This window comes from Antechinus flavipes, chromosome 3, assembly GCF_016432865.1.
Source record: "Antechinus flavipes isolate AdamAnt ecotype Samford, QLD, Australia chromosome 3, AdamAnt_v2, whole genome shotgun sequence".
Lineage (NCBI taxonomy): Eukaryota > Metazoa > Chordata > Mammalia > Dasyuromorphia > Dasyuridae > Antechinus > Antechinus flavipes.
In genome coordinates this window covers 122,359,933-122,381,160 of record NC_067400.1, presented here as the reverse complement: position 1 = coordinate 122,381,160, position 21,228 = coordinate 122,359,933, and the positions used below count along the sequence as shown (strand labels likewise).

The 21,228-nt window shown below is 32.4% G+C and overlaps 1 protein-coding gene across 1 annotated transcript in view; it reads left to right on the top strand.

The window, feature by feature from the left end:
* Window positions 1-21,228, top strand: part of MYCBP2 (MYC binding protein 2) — a 318,733-nt gene that overhangs the window by 62,214 nt on the left and 235,291 nt on the right. Inside the window, exons 4-8 of the mRNA XM_051983950.1 lie at window positions 10,903-11,056; window positions 15,757-15,953; window positions 16,156-16,398; window positions 16,718-16,789; window positions 18,121-18,217. Of these exons, the coding sequence (XP_051839910.1) occupies window positions 10,903-11,056; window positions 15,757-15,953; window positions 16,156-16,398; window positions 16,718-16,789; window positions 18,121-18,217 (763 nt within the window). The remainder of the gene's footprint in view (window positions 1-10,902; window positions 11,057-15,756; window positions 15,954-16,155; window positions 16,399-16,717; window positions 16,790-18,120; window positions 18,218-21,228) is intronic.

Genomic DNA, 21,228 nt, shown 5'->3' with positions numbered 1-21,228 from the left:
TATTACTTCCGTTATCAGACAAAGAAAAGTAAAAGTTCTTAAACACTTGTGGATATGGCAGGATTAAAGTCATGGCCAGACCTTTGTATAGCTGAGGGAGAGTAGAGGAATAGGAATGGGAGTTGAGTAGACTAAGAAACTAGGAAGTTAAAGATACCTGTCATTGTATTCTAAAATGAGGGAAGAAGTTGATGTGTAAAGGCATGCTGACTCCACAGAGGAGCTCGTAAAGACTACAGTTGCATATAAAGAAGCCATTACCAATATGGTCGTTTTAAGACTCATGCTGAAATTTCCACAAATATCATCTGGTGGAAAGGAAATACCTGAATTCAGTTGAATGTTTTTTCATTTAAAGATTGGCTAAAGCCAGTGTTCAAAACGATAATGTCTTCTCTGCTTATATATTTAGGAACTTAAAGAGCTAGAAATAGTACCCAAACTATTTGATGTCTGTTTTAGCATTTCATCTACTATGCTACAAGAATTGTTGCCATTTGGAGAATACTCTTATAAATTCTCTACTTAAGTGAATTTTCATGTATATTTTCCATCTGTGTATGAGGGAATTAATTCTTAAGAGTAACTTCCAAACATTTATTTATTTTGGGAGAAACTAAGTAGTTAAGCTTTATATATCTAATTTTGTAGTATGTAGTACAGGTCTTAATTAGCTCAATCATTGTGTTCAATTTGCCTTTTGTGTGTGTGTGTGTGTGTGTGTATTCCCAGTGTATTTTATAGTAGATGCTTATTAATTGCTTGTTGATTAATCCTGGGTGTCACATTTTAAGAGATGCATGGACAAATTGGAATCTATCAAGAAATTGATAAAAAATCTGAAGAACATATCTTAGAAATATGGTAGGGGCTTTTCAGTTTTGAAAGCAGAGAACAAGAAGTGAGGGAGCTAGGGGAACTGGCAACTTTTTAAAAAATACAAATACAGCTGTCATATCTAGTTATTAATTAGACTTTATTCTTTGTAGCTCCTGACAGCAAGATTTGGGGATTTAGACCTTATTGACCCTTAATCACATTCTTGTTTCACCAGCTCCTTCATTTGCAATTTGTCTAACCTTCACTGATAACTCCAGGTGTCTGACTTTCATTAATCTATAATAATGTTTTAATCCCTGAGTCTTCTTGATTCCCTGAGCTAAAAGAGCCACACATTTCTGAAATTAGCTTCCTTTTCCAGTTGCTGCTATTATATATTGTTGCTCAGTTCTTGCAGCTGTTTCTTCCCTTTTTTTTCCTTTCTGTACCAAATATTTCTACACATTCCATACTCTAGGATCTATTTACAAGTGTTTGTTCCCTCCTCCTAGAATCCTTATTTCTTCAAGGGTCAACTCAGGTTTAGGCTTTACCTACTTTGTGAAACCCTCTTTGTTTTCCCCAGTTGTTAATTCTCTTCTCTTCTTACCCGCCCTCCTCCTCTCCTGTCTCGCTAATCTTCTTTTCCTCCTTTATTTGTGTACATGTTGTGTTTCCATGGTGGAATGTGAAGCACTGTTTATTTTTGTCTTTTTGAAAGTAGCACAGTGCTTTATAGATGAATTTTTAGAACATTTATTAAGTACTTACTATATTACAAGCATTGTGTAATTGCTGGGGATGCAAGTGAAAGCAAGTAAAACAGTCCTTGCCCTTAAGGAACTTAGAACATAGAAAAAGATGGAATGATAGCCCTCTTCTCTTTCTAGCTACATGATTTTCAAGTGTTTATGCTCATGGACATCCAAGGGAATCCTAGTAGATCCTCTTCCACTTACTTCCTCCCTTTCCTTCTATATATCCAATCAGTTGTTGGATTGTCAACCTCTATATTCATAACATTTCTTACATCTGTCCCCTTTTCTCCCATTTCCAGCACCCTTCTTATTCTTCTCTCATACAATTAAAAGTAGTCTCTTAATTGGTTTCTATGCCTCATTTCTACTTCTCTCAGTTCATTCTCCATACAGTGACTAAAATGATTTTCCTGAAGTATATCTGACCATCTCCAGGATATCTTAACTTCTTTTTTGACATTTATAACCCTTCATAGCTCTTGTTTGACATTTAAAACTCTTCATAATTTGGTCCCATCTAACCTTTCCACCCTTATTGTGTTCTGCTCTCCTTCATACATTCTTTAGTTCAGTCAAAATGGCTTTTTTTGCTGTTCCTGACTTGACTCCATCTTCTATCTCCTTGTTTTTGCATTTTATTTCCCAAGTATGGAATATACTTTTTGTCCATCTCTTTAAATTCTTGATTTCTTTCAGGATCCAAGTGCCACCTTTTATTTGGTTCCTTTTCTGTTTTTTTCAACTAGTAATGACTTTCCTATAAGGTTGCATTGTATGTGTTTTATACGTGCTTTCTTATGTATTTGTTGTACCCACTTCCGTGTTAAATTGTAAACTCCTTAAGGATTTAATTTTTCTCTTTGTATCTTTAGTTAGTGGGTTATCTTAGGTTCTCAGTGAATTGATTGTTTTATTGATAGATTCTTGATTTTTTCCCCTGCTTTATACTAGTGTCTTATCATTTGTTACTTCTTGAATTTGGCCACCATGACATCTCTTGCATTTGTCTTCTGTTACTCAGAGACAAAGTTTTAGTTTAGGAGTTTTATGTCTCTCACATGCATTATTGTAATATTTTCTTGAATGGCTTCACTGTTTCAGTTTCTTTACTCTTCAATTTATTTTTCACATAGCTGTTAAGATAATCTTAAGATTTGTTCTAAAACTTTTAGTGGTTCCTATTACCTCTAGAATAAAACACAAACTCTTTAGTGTGGAAGTGCTTATGATAGTGCCTCATATAAAGTAGATACTTTTATAAGTGCTACTTGATTGACTGGCATTTAAAACCATCTGCAATCTCAGTACTACTTTTGATGAGGTTGAGAAGGGATCCCAAAAGATTGGGAGTCACAGACTAGTGTTGGGAGGTGTCTAAAAGAAATTTGCAGCCTTGAACCCATATCCAAGTCAAGGGGCAAAGTGTATTTAACTCCAATTGAAGCGTCCAATTGAAAGTCCAAAGGTGTAACAAAGAACCTGGAGCAAGGAGACAAAATTATCCAGTTTGTGTCATTGATAAGCTAATTTTCTGGCCTAGAGGTACACTTGAGGAGCAGTCTCAGGAATTTGGTTATCACTGACCAGCTAGACCTAGGACTGTCAGAAAACTTTAGAATCATTGACAGATAAGATTGTTAGCACAATAGCATCCTAAGATTAGAGAGTCTGAGAATTACTGATATATCTTCCCTAATATCATTATAGTCTTAGGCCAGAAGACTTTTACAAACTCATTGACAAAACAATAGCATTCTTAGATCAGAGATCTTCAGGATCATATTCCAAAGCAAGAAGATTTAAAATCACTGACAGATTGTTAGAACAGGAGCACCCTAAGGAAAGGAACCTTAAAATTATTGCTGTTTCCATTAGAAGCTATTTTACATAACTTTCACTTCTAGAATTTCTCTTATTCTTACAATCTATATCTTCCCCCTAAACAATACTTGCTGCTCGTTCCAAAGATTTAGCATTTCATCTTTTCTTTCTTTGTCTTTGCAAAAAACTATTTCCATTCTTAAGGTCACCCTTTTACATTTACCACTTAGAATTCTTTATCCTCAAAGCTTAGCACAGGTACTCTCTCCTATACAAAGTTTTTGCCATCCTGCCAGGTGTTAGTGCTACTCCTTCCCCACTTATTTTCTATTCTGTATATTGTTTATCTTTGTTCTAGAATATATACAGACAAGGGTGTTTTGTTTTTGTGGCCTTAGCACCTACCATGGTATTTTGGGCAAGTAATGTGCATCTTGTGTGCATTGAATCATCCTGTGCTGTAGTTTCCTTTCAGGACTTTCACCATCCTGGTCATAATCTTTGTTAAACATTTCACTTTGTAATTGACCTTTCTTAAAATTTGACAGCTGAACTGAGACAATACTTCCAGTATGATATGACCAATATAGTAGGATAATCACTTTTCTCTATACACCTTTTATTATATTGTCTGATATGATTTGATTAGTGTCACACTGTGGACTCATATAGAGTTCATAGGCCACTTAAAACCCTAGGAGTTTGTTTATCCCTTCCTTTAAACAGATTGTGCTTGTGAAGTTAATTGTTTTGAACTCAAGTGTACAGTATACATGTATTCCTCTTAAATTCCATCTTAAAAGATTTTGCCCATTGTTTTAGTCTTTCACCTTTTAAAAAAATTCTCTATTAAATTTATTGAAATTATCTTTTAAGTTCTTTGAAATGTTAGTGTGTTAATAAAAATAATTACTAGAAAAAGGATTTTTGTCACATCTTTATTTAGTCAAGCAGACCACTAGGTGATTTAGTGGACAAAGCACTGAATATAGTCAGGAAGACTCCATTTGTATTTGGCTTGAGACAATAGTTATGAGACCTTAGTCAAGTCATTTAGCCTCTCTCTCTGTTTCCTTTTGTAGAAGGATAATAAGAATACAAATCCCTTTAGGTTGTTGTAAGGATAAAATGAGATATTTGTAAAGTGCTTTACAAATCTTAAAGTAGTTAGTGGTAGTAGTGATAATAGTTATTGTAGTAGAAGTAGTCATCTATATACCATATGTCTGTTTCCATATAACAGTTTTTCCCAGTTATGTTTATGCTATTCTCCTTTATTTATATTTCCTCCTCAGTTAAAGATCCTTTGTAGCACTTAGATCATATGTTACATATAAACTGTCCAGTCTGGGAAATTTTTCCAACTGCTTCATGATTATTCTAGCTGAAGTTTATTATATGAATCTAATAATTCTATTCAATTACTGATTCTGATTTAAGTTGATAAGGCCTAATGTCACATAAGACTTGATGCCCTGCTTTTGGGATAGTTTCAGTCTAGAAGCTAAATTTGGATAGTAGCTAGTTTTTTTAATACAGTAGTTTTTTACCTCTTTCATTATAGAACATTATAGCTTGCCTGTTCCTATTTGCTCTGAACTTAGTCATGACTTCATTGAGTGCTGGATAACTTTCATTATAATTCCAAAGATGACCAACCTGGTCTTTTATGGTGAAAAAAGAAAATAAGTGTCATTAGTAACAGTTTTCTTCTGTTTTTTTTTTTAAGCTGTCAAGTTCTCATATAGAAGCAGTATCATGTAATTTGAAGATATTAGGAAAGTGTATTTATACAACTTAGTATCTTAGAATAGATTTGTTGATTTTTTCAGCCTTGAATCGTCCAATTGATGGTGGTAATTGAGTTTAAAATAAGTTTAGAAATGGTATTGTCATGTGAACGTGAGATATCAAGGAGAAAGAAAGTACATGTATTAGAAAAAATGGGATTTTTCACTTCTATATTAAAAAGCATCAATTATCCTTAAATTCCCTGTCTTACTTCAAATCTCCAAGTCACTTATTCCTCTACATGAGGAAAAACCTATCTGATAACCAGTTCTTGCCACTTTGCTTCAGATTCTGCTATTCAAATTCTTTTAATTTGATAATTACCATTTTAGGGTAACTTTGTTAAGAAAAACAGTATCACTGTTCTGTTTAGCAGCCTTTTGCCACTACAAATTAAATAAATGTTTTCTAGCTCTCATTTTAGGAGTATGACTAAATTATCATAGAGGGAAAGAGGGAATTGCAAGTAAAGAAGAAAGAGCAGTGCTGTGGAGTCTTTCCTTCAGAGAGGACCATTTTGTCTATTATGTGATCTACTATGTAAGAGTAATAACAACACAATTAAATTCTGCATTCTTTTTAGAGAACATATACCAAAGAAATTTGTTATTCATATTCAGGTATTAAGTCCTACAGAAATTAATTGAGCAAAATTGAACGATAGTGTTAAGGTCAAAAACTCACAAGAAGGCTAGAAGCTTTTTAAGTATACCAGTATAAATTACAGATCTGATTGAAAAACAAGACAAACTAAAAATATAGGCAGTTGAGGAGGGGAGGAAAAACACCAATTTATTTGCTCATCCCCAACAGTTATCAATCAAACAAAACCCATTTATCATTTTTTTTGCTGGTAAAACCAAAGGGACCAAAGAAAATACCTTTGGGAAAATTAAAGGACAATTTAAGTGAACAGAATAAAGACTTTCATATAGAATGGTCAGGTGCAAACAGGGAAATAGACCTATAAAGTACTCAAGTACTACTTTTTCAAGTCAGGAACAAATCTTTAAAAAAAAAAAAAAAGCACTCTAGTTTCATAATGTTCCATTTAAACATAGCTTCCAAGATAGAACATATTATTCCATGTAACTTGATTTGTTCTGGATATCTGAGAGGGATCCTTGAGAACTACGAATGTAATAGAAGACTGAGTATTTGATCTCCATTATGTATGGATAGCCCAGGAAATTTTTCATTGAACTGCCAATAAGGTATTGTTCATATTTCTGCCATGATGTATAATAAAAAATATAGATTAATTTCACTGTCTAGTTAAGAAAGTGAAAAGGTGAACTAACATTTCTCTACTTTAAGTTAATAAGAATAAAGTTTCCTAATAGAATGGAGGAACTTCAACAAGAAAAATAAAGATCAAAATAATCCAGAGGGGCACATGATATAATCTCAATAAGGAGGATAAAGATAGAAGATGGATCCATTTAATATTTGGTGTTACTTAAAATGTTTGAAGGCCAATTAAGTTTCTTAGTGGATAGGTTGATAGGCCTATATCAGGAAGATTAATGTTCCAGCTGTGTGACCCTGGGCTAGTCACTTAACCCTATTTGCCTTAGTTTCTTTATCAGTAAAATGAGAAGGAATTGGCAAACTACTCCAGTATCTTTATCAAGATAACCCTCAATGGGATAATCATACACAACTGGAACAAAAATTAAAAATATTTTTAAGAAAGTTCAGGAGCTCCAAATTAAAAACCCCTACCCTAAAGAGTGGGCAGTTTAAAGGACAACACCTAAGGAAGAAGTTTATTGTTTCACAGTTGGGTGGTGTGGTGCCGGGACTGGAGGCAAGAAGAATTCCATGTTCACATATGACCTCAGACACTTATTAGCTGTGTGACTTGGGAAGTCACATAATCTCTGCCTTCCTCAGTTTCCTTAACGTAAAATCATAGATAATAGTTATGCCTACCTCACAGGGTAGTTGTGAGAGTAAAATGACATAATATTTATAAAGCACTTAGCACAGGGTCTGGCACATAATAGGTGCTTAATAATGCTTGTCTTCCTTTTCTTCCCATTCTCTTCCTCCTGCTTCAAGTGATAATGATGTTGTTCCAAAGGTGTTACCAGAAGAAAGATCATGCAGTAATTGAGGCAGAAGAGACAGATGAGTAGTAATGGTTGGTTATTCTTTGTTAAGGGTATTAAAAGTCATCATTTGTCATTCTGACATAAGGATTTTCAAGTTGTGCTTTCTTTCCATGGAATATGTAAATGCATAAATGAATGAAAAAGCATTAACTACATATTATTTGTTAGACAATGTACTAAGTGGTAAAGATACAAATACAAAAGTGAGACAGTTCTTGCCCTCAAGGAGCTTACATTTTAGCAGGGTAAGACCTATAGCATACATATAAGGGATGGTTGAAGGAAATTTCTATCTAGGGAGTCAAAGGGATGGTGTGCAGAATTATAGATGGTCATTTGGGTTTCAGGTGCCCAGATAGCAAGAGATAAAAAGTAGATGAGAAGAAGAAAGGAAGCCACAAGAGTAGTAGAATGTCAGCAGAAAAGACAAATCATTTATAGAAGATGGAATCTAAGAAAAGATCCAGCAACAAATCTATGTCCCCAGTTTTTTGTACACAAGTGTACTAAGATGGGTCCTCTTGGGATTATTAGGAGTGAACCATATGCTTGTGAGTGAAATATAACTATGGAAGAACTAGGTATCTGTTTTACAGAAGGAAACAGAATAGATAAAATGGGAGCAAAAGTTTAGAATTGCATATTAATAAGATATATCCATGTTAGAAAAATATATTAATCAAAGACTAGGGGGATGGTAGGATAATACAGGAAATCTGTACCAGTGGAGGTAGAAACAAAAACAACATTGTTAAGGAGCTATAATTATAAACTGTCTTGACAAAAGAAGGAAATAGAGTACAAAAAATGTTGAAATGGCTTTGACTATAGCAGTAATAAGCTACTTGAATTATCTGGGCGAACTTGAAATCATTGCCTCTGCTTCCCTTCCTCTTACTCTCTTCTATTCTTTGGAAAGGTTTCTAACTCATTCAAATGAAATTGCTCTGTCCAAAGTTACCAGTCATCTCTTAATTTCCAAATTGAATCACATTTTCTCAATACTTCTTGACCTTTCTGAAGTTATTGACACAATCTACCACTCTCTTCTTGACACTCTCTTCTCTGTAGGTTTTTGTGGCACTGCTTTTTCCTAGTTTTCTTCCTTCCTTTGACTACTGTTTTTTACTCTCCTTTACTGAATCTTCAGCTAGGCCATCTCCACTAAGATTGGTCCAAAGGCTCTATCTTGGATCCTTGAATCTTTGCTATTTACTATTTCACTTGGTGATTTTCACTATATACTATTTCACTTGGTGGTCACATCAGTTATTATTTCTATGTTGATGACTCTCAGATCTACTTATTCAAACCTGACCTCTCTCCTAATTTCCATTCTTATTTCTTCAGCTGCTTGAGCAAAATGTCCCACTGGAATCTTAAATTCAGAATGTTCAAAGGTGAACTCATATTTTCCCTCAAACTTTTCCCCTTTTTTCTGAAATTTCTATTATTGGCAAGGTTACTGCCATTTTCCCAATCTCACAGACATTCCTAGGTGTCATCCTCAGTTCCTCACTTTCACTCATCTCCCCATCACATGTTATTTCTGCCTTCATAAGGAATATGCCATGTTGCCTCCATGCATCAGGGAAAGTGTTTGCATCTCATTCTATATGTAGACTAAATTTTTTCCTGTCTCCTTAGAATTGGGAAGAAGCCTTTATGATTTATCAGAGATGGGTAACAGATAAAGTATTTTTTAAGAGTTAATAAACATTGCCAAGGGATTGTTAGAGTATTTCACATTTTGTGAATTAATTCTGGGTGAGGAAGTACATATTGAAATCTTAAATCAACAAATTACCCTGAAATGTTTTAGGCAGTGAAGGGACAGGATAGAACTATAGGAAGATGTCATGAGACAGAACAAAAGGAAAGTTGGCTTCAAGTAGGCAGGTATAAGATACCTCACCTCTTCTCTACCCCTATCCCCCAAATAAAGGCCATTAAAAAAGTTAGACAACAAATTCTGCAAAACTAGTTCATTCTCATTTTGAATAGTTGATACAGCCCTGATCGGAGCACATCAAGTAAAGCATTTAAAAAAAAAAATCAAGAGAAAAGATGCTAAAATTATTAGAGACAAATTATCACAGATTTTATAAAGAACAGATTATTCTCTTGTTTACCAGATCCTGAAATATTCACTTTAATAAGGATTGTTGAAATCAAAAGAAATAAATTTAGGATATAACACAGAATCCTTAACACAAGAGGCAGGAAACTTGAAAATTTTGCTTCCTTCAAGATACAGAACAGTTAGAAAATATAATTAAGTTAATAGAAACACAGTGTTAAGGGAAACAAAGATGCTAGGTATGTCTCTTTTGAGCTTGTAACTGAAAGTGTGTGCACTTAAAAAAATTACCTTATGAAGTTATTGTCAGAAACTACAAAGCTAGAGATTGTGGCCTTGCAACAGAGTTAGAGTTCTTTGAAATATATGGATGGTTTCAGAGGAACTGCCATGTAAGCACCAAAAATGCCCTTTTAAATAATAAATTGGTAGGGCATTTGGTTAGTATTATAATTTTTCTATAGTAAATAGCACTTTCCAATATTATGCTTTGAATAAAATTTTCAGACAAAATAGAGGAAATTAAAATGAGGGTTGTTGTTTTTCCAATTAAATTGACATTTTTCCAATTTTCCAAGATTTCCAATTTTTCCAACTATATTTAATTTTTAAAGTTTTTAAGTTGTTTTTTTTTAAGTTTTTAAGACCTCCTTTATAGGTAGCATGACAGAGTGGAATGTGCTCTTTATTTGAAAGCAGTAAGCAGCAGGGTTTTTAATTTTGCACCTATTTAGTGTATGACTCATGGCATTTTACCCTTTTGAACTTTGGTTCCTTCATCTTTAAGATGGGCATCTAATATTTATACCACCTACCCTAAGCGGTTTCTAGACAGAAGTTTTTGGTAAACACCAGATCACTGTGCAAATGCTATTCTTTTTATTGTACAGCAGGTATCTTTGGAGGCATAAGAATTGTCAAATAAAGATCCCATACTACTCACAAATGTCCTCTTAATATTAGAATATGGAGTAGATTTGTTCAAGTACAAAAGGTGAATGAATAACTGGAGTAAAATTTCATGGAATATTCAGGTGAACATTTTTTGAAGTAGGATCATGATATACATCATCCTTAAAAAATTTTCATGGGAGAATTGCTGAAGGTGATTCCCATTTATTTTTTCATTCTCTTTATATACATGCATACATATAGACATACCTCTACATAGCTTTGGATTTTGATCACAACTGGCAGTTAGCATCTTGATCACATGTTGTTATTGCATTGTAGGTAAGAATCGTGAAGTACTACCCACAAATAAAAAAGAGCAATGGATGAATGTAGGTTTTTGAGAAAACCATGGAAATTACTGTGAGTGGCTTCTTGGTTTAACTCCAAAGTGAGAGATTTCCTTAGTCTTGAATTTCAATTACTGCTTTCTATTGGTCTCAGTATCTTGACACCAGATAATTCTGTTAAGGAAATGCTTTTGCCAAGTGAAGTGCTCAAGAAATATTTATTTGCAGGCTTATTATAACTTTATGTACCTTATGTATATTTTTATCTCAATTAGATCATTGAAGTTGGACTTTGTGAAGTTTTTGAGTTGATCAAAGAGACACGATTTTCTCATCCATCCCTGTGTCTTAGGAGTCTGCAAGCTCTGCTTAATGTGTTGCAGGGTCAACAGCCAGAAGGCCTCCAATCAGAACCACCTGAGGTTCTTGGTAAGATCTCATATTTGTTGATGAGTTATTTATTTAATTAAGTATTTGCTCAATACTTACATAATAAGTATACATAACAGTGTGAAATGTCATCTCTGATTAATTTGTTGACAGAAAAAAAGAAGGCTTAAAGACTTTCTTCTTTCATTATTATCACTTGAGTGCTATTTAAAACCCAGAATTTAGATATAGAAAATGGTTTTTCTGGTAAGAATTGTTGATAAAAGTAATATAAATATCTACATATAACTCATAAAATTAGGATTAGTTATTAATATTTAAACTTCTCACCAAAACTTTTTTTTTAAACCAGAACTATTAACAGAAATAAAATAGGACTAATACAAATTTTTATTTTTCTGTCCAATTCAAGTTAGCATTAGTGTGATGGAGTAAGATGATTTTTTAAAATGGAAAGAGAAAGAAGTGAGGGACTAGAATTATCTACAAATTAATGATATAGAGACATTGTTGAATTTAGAGTCAGAAGATCTAGATTCAAATTCTGTCTCTTGCCACTTATTATCTTTAGGAAGTCTAAGAATCTCTAGTTTCCTTTGAGGCTCATCTCAAGTGTCTTCTTGTACCCAAGACCTATTCAAGTCCCTTAGTGCTCTTTTTCTACCCTGAAATCATTTTGTATGCATTTCATTTTTATTTATTTATTGTGCATGTTTTTCTTCCTATATACTAAGCTATTTGAGGTCAGGGATTGTTTTGTTTTTGTTTTGTGACCCTAGTACTTGGGGACACAGTAGATAGAACATGTAATTAATGCTGATTGAATGAATATATTAATGAATAGCACTTAAACTAAGTTTTCTCATCTGTAAAATGAAAGGGAAGGACTAAATAACTTCTCTGTTTCCAGGACCAAATAAAATCTACGATCCTCCGATTTTATACCAAAGAATAGTCAGTTGATAATTCTATAATCAAGGCTAAAAAAAATTTGGTAACTTTAAAGAATAGAAGCATAAATAGAAGCACAACTTCTGAATTGATGATTTTCTCCTCCTGTTGACCTTGTCAGTCATTCATTATGTGCAAGATATCTAATATAAATGTTACAGAAGGAAACATGAGGCTTTGAAAATAAGTTGTTCGTTGTTAGCTTGTTTAATAAAGTTAATTCTGTTGATTCTTCTCCCAGATCAGTTTTATCTTTGGCTCTTCTTTTCCTCTCTTCATCCATTCTGTTATCCATGTTCATCTGCCAGTATTTTTTCACTTGCAGCTATCCCTTTCTTTTCCCCCACAACTATTGTAATTTACTACTTCATACCTGGACTTCACACCTCTTTTCACTGGTCTCTTTCTTTACACTCCTGTGAGAAGGCAGTATAGCATGGGGATAGAATATAAGATTTGGAGTCAAGAAGACCCAGGTTCACATCCTGCAATAGTAACACTGATTAACTTTCTGAGCCTTACTATTTTCATCTATAAGACTGTTATCAAAATAGCTGAAGTACCTATTCACAAAGATGCTTTGAAGGTTAAATGAGATAATATATATAAAGCATTTTGAAGATTTTAGGATGTGTAGATCCCAGTTATTATTCTTTTCTTTATCTACAGATCTGATCAGGTTATTCTACTTCCTCAAACTTTTGAATGACTCCATGTTGCCCACCAAATAAATTTCTAAATTCCTTAAGTCTGGATTCAACCCTCTCCACAACATGTCTCTAGTCTACTATTGCAAAAATTACCTTATGTTAGTATTCTTTTTGTACTCTACTTTCCAGCCAAATTGGACTTCTTGACATTCACTGCTCTCCAACCTCCAACCTCTTTTCTTTGGCTCATGTTGTTCCTTATACTTTCCTACGCCATTTCTAACTTACAATCTGTGTGTCTTTTGCAGTGATATTCAGATGTCAACTTCTACATGAAGGCTTCCCAGGTCTCTACTATAATCCTTAAGTTAGAAATGATCTTTCCTTCTTTGGAACTCTCAGAGTATTTTGAAGTTTTCTTTTATCTAAAGTCTATTTTATTGTTATTTATTTGTCTTACTAACAAGGTTTGAAGCTGAAAGAGGAACAGACTCTCAATTGTCATGTCTTCCTTAGCAATAAATGAATGCAATCCTTTCCCCATCATCACACCTTCCTTCTCTGACTAAACATTGAACATTCAAGTTAATTGTAAAGTCTAGACCAGATGATTTAGTGGAATATGTATTTTTATTAGCTCTTGATTTTGTTACATGTAGAATTAATATCCTGATGTTAAATTTTGTATGCCTCATAAAAAACAATTTTCAAAGGAGAATTTGAAAGAGAGAGGACTAAAAAGTATTAATTTTAAGAACATAGTAAATAGGATATTGTTGCCTGCCAAGTGATTTGTCAGATTAGAGTTATAAAAAGGAGAGAAACCAGAAGACCATTGTTTTTCATTAATACTTTGATTTCTTACCTTCTGATATCTTACAGAGGTGCAGCATGGCATAATAGGTAGAGGACTAGCCTCAGCTTCTAACATGTAAATATCTGTGTGACATCTTCCAAGTCACTCAACCTCTTAGTATTTCAGGTAACTTGCTAACATTATAACTTGTAGAAAACTGTTTAGCCTTTGTAAAGGAATTTCCTTTAGAAATTCCATGCCAATGAAAATTAGGAAAAAACTCCACAAATCCATCTCACATACTTATGAATTATTATTTAGATTTTATTTAAAAAAATTTTAGGGGGCAGTTAAATGGCATACTGGATAGAGCACTGGCCTTGAAGTCAGGAGGATCTGAGTTCAAATCCAACCTCAAATAATTCATACTTTCTAGATGTGTGAACCTGGGCAAATCACTTAACCCCAACTGCTTCACCCAAAAATTTTTTTCTAAATTTTCAGGTCCTTTAATTAAAGTTTCCTTTTTTACATATTTTTCCTCTTCTCTGAGGTGTTTAGCTCAAGTTCCATCACTGTTTAGTAATTTTATTGTGCTTTTTATTAGTAGGTAACCATAATGCCTGAGAATTCGTGTTCTAAACCATCAGAATGCATCTCCCTCCCTAAGAGCAATACTTAACTTAATAGAAATTAAAGTATCTTATTATGAACATTCTTTTGACCTCATGGATCCCTGGAAGAATCTTAGAGATCCCCAAGATTCCTGGACCACACTTTGAAAAATATTCTGGGTGAATGAATGCCATTTTGTCATTCACCAAGAGATACTATAGTTCTGAGGTCTACATGTTTTTACAGTGGGCCATAGTTATTGGTATAGAGAATTTCCCATCTTCAATAGGCACAAGGGATACTTAGCTGCTCCTTTGGATGTAGCTTATGTCTGATATGGTAGAGGATTTCCATCTCCCTTTACATCACAATTATTTCCTAATTGTTTTTTAAGTAGTCCCTTAGATGCCATCTTCAGATCTAAGATCCTCCCAAATATTACCTCTCTCTGTTCTAGAATTAATATCACATTAACAACAGAATAGATATTTTGGTACATTAAAGATTTCATTAATAAAGAATTAAAAATGACATGGAGAATGTTGAGCGAAAACTGACCAGAATATTTAAAAAAAAAAAAAAAAAAAAAAAGGTTTGACAGAACATGCACTTTTTCCTACCCATAGGACTACTCCTCAACTTCTTCAATGAAAGATCATTAACAAGCTAAGCATACATTTTTGTAGAAGGGCCATGAGAATTTTGAGGGAAGTTTAAACCACATCACACAAGTTGAACGAAATGGGGACCAAAAAGAAAGGAGTCAAGTGAGAGACATGGTCAGTGGTTTTAGATATTTGAAGGTCTCTCATAGTTGTCATATGGCTAGTGAGTTTTTGGTTCAATATAAGGGAAAACTTCCTCACAATTAGAGATAGTCCAAAAAGAGCTTGGGCTCTTGAGAAGTGGTAAATTCTTTATTATTGGAGATCTTCATGCAGAACCTGGATGCTTCAAATAAAGACTTGTGGTGGGTTGTTTCTTTTTTTCCCTTTTAAGGTAGTATTATCAGATGGTAGTTTTGAGATGAGGGTTTCATTAGATAACCTCTAAGGTCCCATCAGTCTCTAAAATTCTAAGATTCTCTGAACCTGAGACCTTGGACAAAAGCTTCATGTCTGGGTTTCAGTTTATCTAACCTGTAACTTCTTTTTCTGAAAATGATTCCTGCATTGTCTCACAAGGCTGTTTCGGAAAGGTATGCTGAAAAGATTTTTAAAATAATATGTAAATAATAGATAGGATATCCATAATAAAACAAAACCACTATAATAAAAATTAAAATTTAATATCTTCAATAATTATTTATGCTAACAATATTAGTCTTGTGGTGATAACTTAATTTTTGTTTATTATAGTAAAGACTTTCAAATAAATATGTACAAATTTATGGCCCCACAGATTTTTTTTTAACATCAACTTTATAAGACAAATTATTAATATAAAATGAAATCTGTGGTAACTTCTTACATGATTCGCTTCTTCCTTAAGTGAATTGACTATTTTTTAAAGTGACTTTTTAGGCAAGGTTCATAAATTTTGTAAATTTAATTTAATTTAATTTTTATTTAAAATGAAGGTGCTAAACCAGGATGGTCTTTAAAATGCCCTTTCTACTTCTGTTCAGATTGACTTTTGGGAAAGAAGAGTAGAGAAAGAAATTATGTTAATATGTGTAAAATGTAATTTACCTGTGCTAATTTAGTGGCATTTTATTTTATCCACAGAATCTCTTTTCCAGCTCCTTTTGGAAATTACTGTTCGAAGTACTGGAATGAGTGATAGTACAGGACAGTCCCTGACTGCACTTTCTTGTGCTTGTCTATTTAGCCTGGTAGCTTCTTGGGGGGAAACAGGAAGAACTCTTCAGGCTATATCTGCTATCCTCACTAACAATGGCAGTCATGCTTGCCAAACAATTCAGGTATTTCATACATATTTTCATTTTGATATTTTAAAACTGTCTATTTTAGATTTCCTATTTGCACTGCTTTTTGAGTTATTTTAAATCACTAACAGATACAATTATATTATGCATTATTTTCATATTTATAAAATGCTGTTATTAAACTGTTTATCCATATTATATATTTGACATAATCTAATATAATTTTGTACCTTTGTAGGTGCCAACAATTCTAAACTCTCTGCAAAGGAGTGTACAAGCTGTTTTGGTAGGCAAAATTCAGATTCAGGACTGGTTTAGCAATGGGATTAAGAAAGCAGCATTGATGCACAAGTGGCCTTTGAAAGAAATTTCTGTAGATGAAGATGACCAATGCCTACTTCAGAATGATGGTTTTTTCCTTTATTTATTATGCAAGGATGGATTATATAAAATTGGCTCTGGATACAGTGGAACAGTGAGGGTAATATACTCTTTGTAGTTAAAATCCACAATAGAAGATTCTTCTTTTGTATATGTGTGTGTGTGTGTGTGTGTGTGTGAGATTTGCTTGATTTAAAAAAAAAAAAAAAAACAACTTCTAATCTAGAAGTACTGATAAGTGCTTCTTTTTAAAACCTACTAATTAAAATTCAATGCTAAGTGTTTTCCTTTTTTTTTTAATTGTTCTGCTTATTTGTTTTCAGCTGACTATAATCATTATAATATTTCTAGGTGATTAAGTAATAACATATGAAACTGCTGTTTTAACAATTGTCAGACTGACTTTTATTATCTTACAGGGTCATATATACAATTCTACATCCCGCATCAAAAACAGAAAAGAAAAAAAGTCTTGGTTAGGGTATGCTCAGGTAGGAGAATGTCTAAAACAAGACAAACTTTTTTTTTTTTAATCTTAGAAGTTTATTGTTCACATATATTAAAAATGATCACAATACTTATTTTAAAATTTATTTTAAGGAGTATGACTCTTTACTAGTTTTAAATCACCCCTACTTATTCTCCCAATTTAGGAAAAGAAAAAAAAGTGCTATATATAATTGTGATTTATGTCAACTATGAACAAAAGTGCAGCAAAATAGTCTATTTCCCTTGACATTTTCTTTATTTTAGAAGCATTTTTGAGAGGGAAGAAAACTTATATTGATACATTGGGAAAGAAGAGTAAATTCATTTTGATATTATTTATAAAAGTAAATATCATTTTAAAAGATGCATTGCCTAAAAACAACTTGAATAAATTCTATGAAAGTAGTCATCGTCTCCCTAATAAGCAGTTTTGTGAATTAGATATTAAATGTATTAAAAAGAGAATAGTGGGATAGATTGTTTGTTTTTAATTGCATACTCAGAAAGTTTATTTGTTTCAAATAAAGTAAAACAATATATAATATATGTTTTTACTTTTAAATTATCCAGTTATGTTGATTTCCCCAAGAACTCACTAGTTCTGAATCTGTTCTCCAGTTAACAATCAATTTAAATAATCATTTGTAGCAATTTTTCATATTTATTGAAATTGCCTATAGAAATAATTTCCCAGAAGGAATTTTAATTTGAATTTACTAAATTTGTGATAAAATATTTTTAAAATCTAAAGTGGGATCTCCTTTGAAATTTGTCACTGAACTGAATAATTGGCAGTTGAGATACAAGAAACTCCTAAAGAAATTACATTCTACTAGGAAATAGTATTGATTACTATTTATTTTAAATATGTATTAAGTACCTTTTATGAAGTACACCTTATTTTACAAAATGACAAATTTAGTTTAGTGATGACTGTAACTAGAAGCATGGCTTTATTTATTCTTTTAAATTGTCATTTATAATTTAATGAATTACTTTTTCTCAAAATTATAATGCTAATTTGTTTTTACTTACTTTAAAATTAGCTAAGATAATCTTGAATATAATTTGTGATTCTTTGCCAAATGAAAGTGCCTATTCTTTTATTGATTCAAATGATTAAGTATATATTAAGTAGTGGAGCATTTTATGCCAGTATTAAAATGCATATGTATTCTTTTGTGTATATTTAATAATTCTAAATAATGTATATAGTAATATCTGTGTATCTCAGTTCTCAGAGAATATAACATGGTTCTTTGTGATTGTAAAATAAGATATTTTAGAAATGAAAAAGATCTCATAACACATAAATTTTTTTTGTTGTTGTCAGGGTTATTTGTTATATAGAGATATGAACAATCACGGCATGACAGCCATAAGAATAAACCCTGAAACACTGGAACAAGATGGTACTGTAACATTGCCAGGTACGTTATTCTGGTGTTAATTTTATATCTTAAAAAGTGATTTATAAGAAGTTTCTAGGCTAGATCGTTTAGTTATATGAATAAAATAGTATGAGCAAAATATATGCTTGAAATTATGTTCCAGTATTTTTTCAACTTCTGAATAATGATAGTTTGTAAATTTAATGTATTTGGCCCAAACATAAGTATAGCACAAGTATAATGCTTACATATAAGGTAATGTTTTTTAGTGAAAATTTATGTTAATATTATTTAATTTAATTATCTAAACTATTTGAAGTAAGGGAGGTTTAATACTTGAATTTATATTTTGAAATTCTTTGGGTGAGTCATCTGCCTATATTTTTCTTTTTATTTTAACAGTAAGATTTTATTGGAAAACCTTAATTGACAAATGGGTATTTTGATTTTTTTTCTTTTAAAAATGCTTCTGGAACCACAAATTAATGTTAAAGGTATGCAAGGCCTTAATTTTTTTTTTACCTGTCATTTTTGAAAAAGAAAACTTAGTCTATCAAGTTGATTTTCAGCGGTTTGATTCGTTTTAAATTTTCAATTTTTATGGTCATTTTACCATAAATTTTAATTATTGGTATTGTATGAATGTATATCTTTATCTTTATGTGGACAATTAATTATACTTTGAATTCATTGTGACTCTATTCTTCAAACACCTTTTGTTACATTTTATTTCCTATGGCTACATGTAATAACAGTTCTATCTTTATATAATATTTTATATATCATAGATATCTATATTAATTGGTTAATTTGAATGATATGTTAGAAAATTCTTTTTCCAATTGTACTTCCATTTCACGTAGAGGCAACTGGGACCCATAACTATTTCATATAATTAGTTATTCTCTATAGTAGAAAATAACTATCTATTTTGTAGTTACTATCCAATTTCAGATAAAATTGAAAAGTTCCTTTCATTCCAAGTCCTCTGACATAATTTTCCGGTTCCTAAAACTCTCCTTTTTGAATGACCACTTCTTATCTGTTTAAAAATCCCCAGAATTGTCCTCATCATTTTACTGTCTGAAAATAAAGATATATAATCCAGTTATTAATTGTCAATTTTTCTACACTGTGTTTGATGTTATGTAAGAGAAACTTTATAGTCCATCCGGAAGGGGTTGTTGTAAATGCCTGTATTTCATATGCATATGTAATATTTAGGAGGAAGAATGGAATTATGTCTGTGGGGGGGGAAATCCCCATTCTTCTGTTTCTTATGCACTGATAGAAACTTCTAGAAACATTCTTGGAGAATAAATCCGTCTTGTCTTACACTTTTTAAAGAAGGACAAAAGAAAAATTTGAAACCATTGGAAAGAAGACTCAGCCTTTCAAACCTAAGAAGAAGCTGCTGCTTTCATTTTTCTGCTGCTTTTCATTTTCAACTCCTCTTTGGATAGTGTCAGGTTTTTTGGTGGGGAAAAGTGGGAAATGTCACCAGGGATGCCTATTATCTTTACATTTCTAATCAAGAAATAGAAGAATTCACTGTTAGGATTACGTTTAAAATGGATATTAGTTGAGTAATTCCTTGAACTTCATGCAACCATTGTCTTATAGCCTGTATTCTCTAGAAATGTTTTCTGCCTTTATAGATGGCCAGAAAATGTCATAATTAAAAGAGTAGTTTCTCAACATTCTGTAGTGTTTGTTTATGTTTTATTTTAGTATGTAAAGCTCTAACCAAATTGACACTTTATTCTTTGTGTCCAGGAACAGCTTTTATATCATGTGTCCCTATGTCTTTTTATTGTCCATGTTTGACGATGGGCTGCCTCAGACCATTGAGCTGCTTTTTCTGCGTCGCTCCATTCCTTGTCCCTGCTTGTTTCTGAAATAATGAGTTTTTCTTCTTTGCTTTTTAGTTTAAAATCTTACTGCTTAGAGCTTGAGAAGCATCTTTCTTGTACTTCTTTGTATTCTGTACAGTGGAATAGGAACTCTTTCTTTCGATTTCTCCTCTCTTTGATTATCAAGTCTCTTGGGCTTCCAGTGGGCCTTGTCTCCCAGTTTCTATTTCCAGTTTGTGATCACTGAAATTCTCTGTTTGGGTAAGGGTCTGCCTGTGTTTTGCATATTTATAATAAGGAAATATGCTAGCTCCTGGGCAAAAGCCTATAGTAATCCAGCTTGTTTGGGTTCCTTTACTGCATTCCAAGAAAGGAATTGTGTGTTTCTTTGATTCAGGTGCAGCTAGAAATGGAAATTTTTTTTTTACAGTGATGTATGGAGAGATAGTACATTTGTCAGCAGTTATTTTTTGAGACAGTTTCTGTGTGTGTGTGTGTGTGTGTGTGTGTGTGTGTGTGTGTGTGTGTGTTCTTTATGCTTGCTAAAATTTGTTTTTTCAAAAGAATACTGTCTGTTTAGAAGCTAAATATGCTTGTGTTCAGTGTTAACTCAACAACAATCACTAATACAGATCCCATTGGTGCTTCTATAATGCAGGTATCCCTTGTTATAGAAACAGCCTTGATATGTAGCATATTTTTAAAATATAGGTTTAAAAGTCTTAATAATTCATAGGATAAGGATACCACTGATAAAATAGGGATAGCAGCTTGTTTTTAAGAGTAAATTGTAAATATTTAAACAAACAGAGCATATATTCCCAGTGAAAGGATTCTAGATTCTGGACAATGCTAGAAAGTATAAGAAATTATTCAAAGAAAATATGAACTTCTGGGTATAGACTGCCAATGTGAATATATGTAGAGATTTGAAGTGTCACTGGATTTTTAAATGTGTGTATCTATAAAACAAGGGATATCTGTAATTGGATAATAATAGACCCCAATTACAAAAAAAAAACTTTTAAATCCATCAGTTTTTTTCCAATGGCACTAACCATAGTGGTGTCTGTGAAAGGGTAGATTGTTGCCAATATTGCATGTGGTTGTATTGCAATGATTATAATCAAAATTATCGCTTGTTCATCATGGTGCATGAATATCTAATAAGAATTAATTTTGGCGTTAGGTTGAACA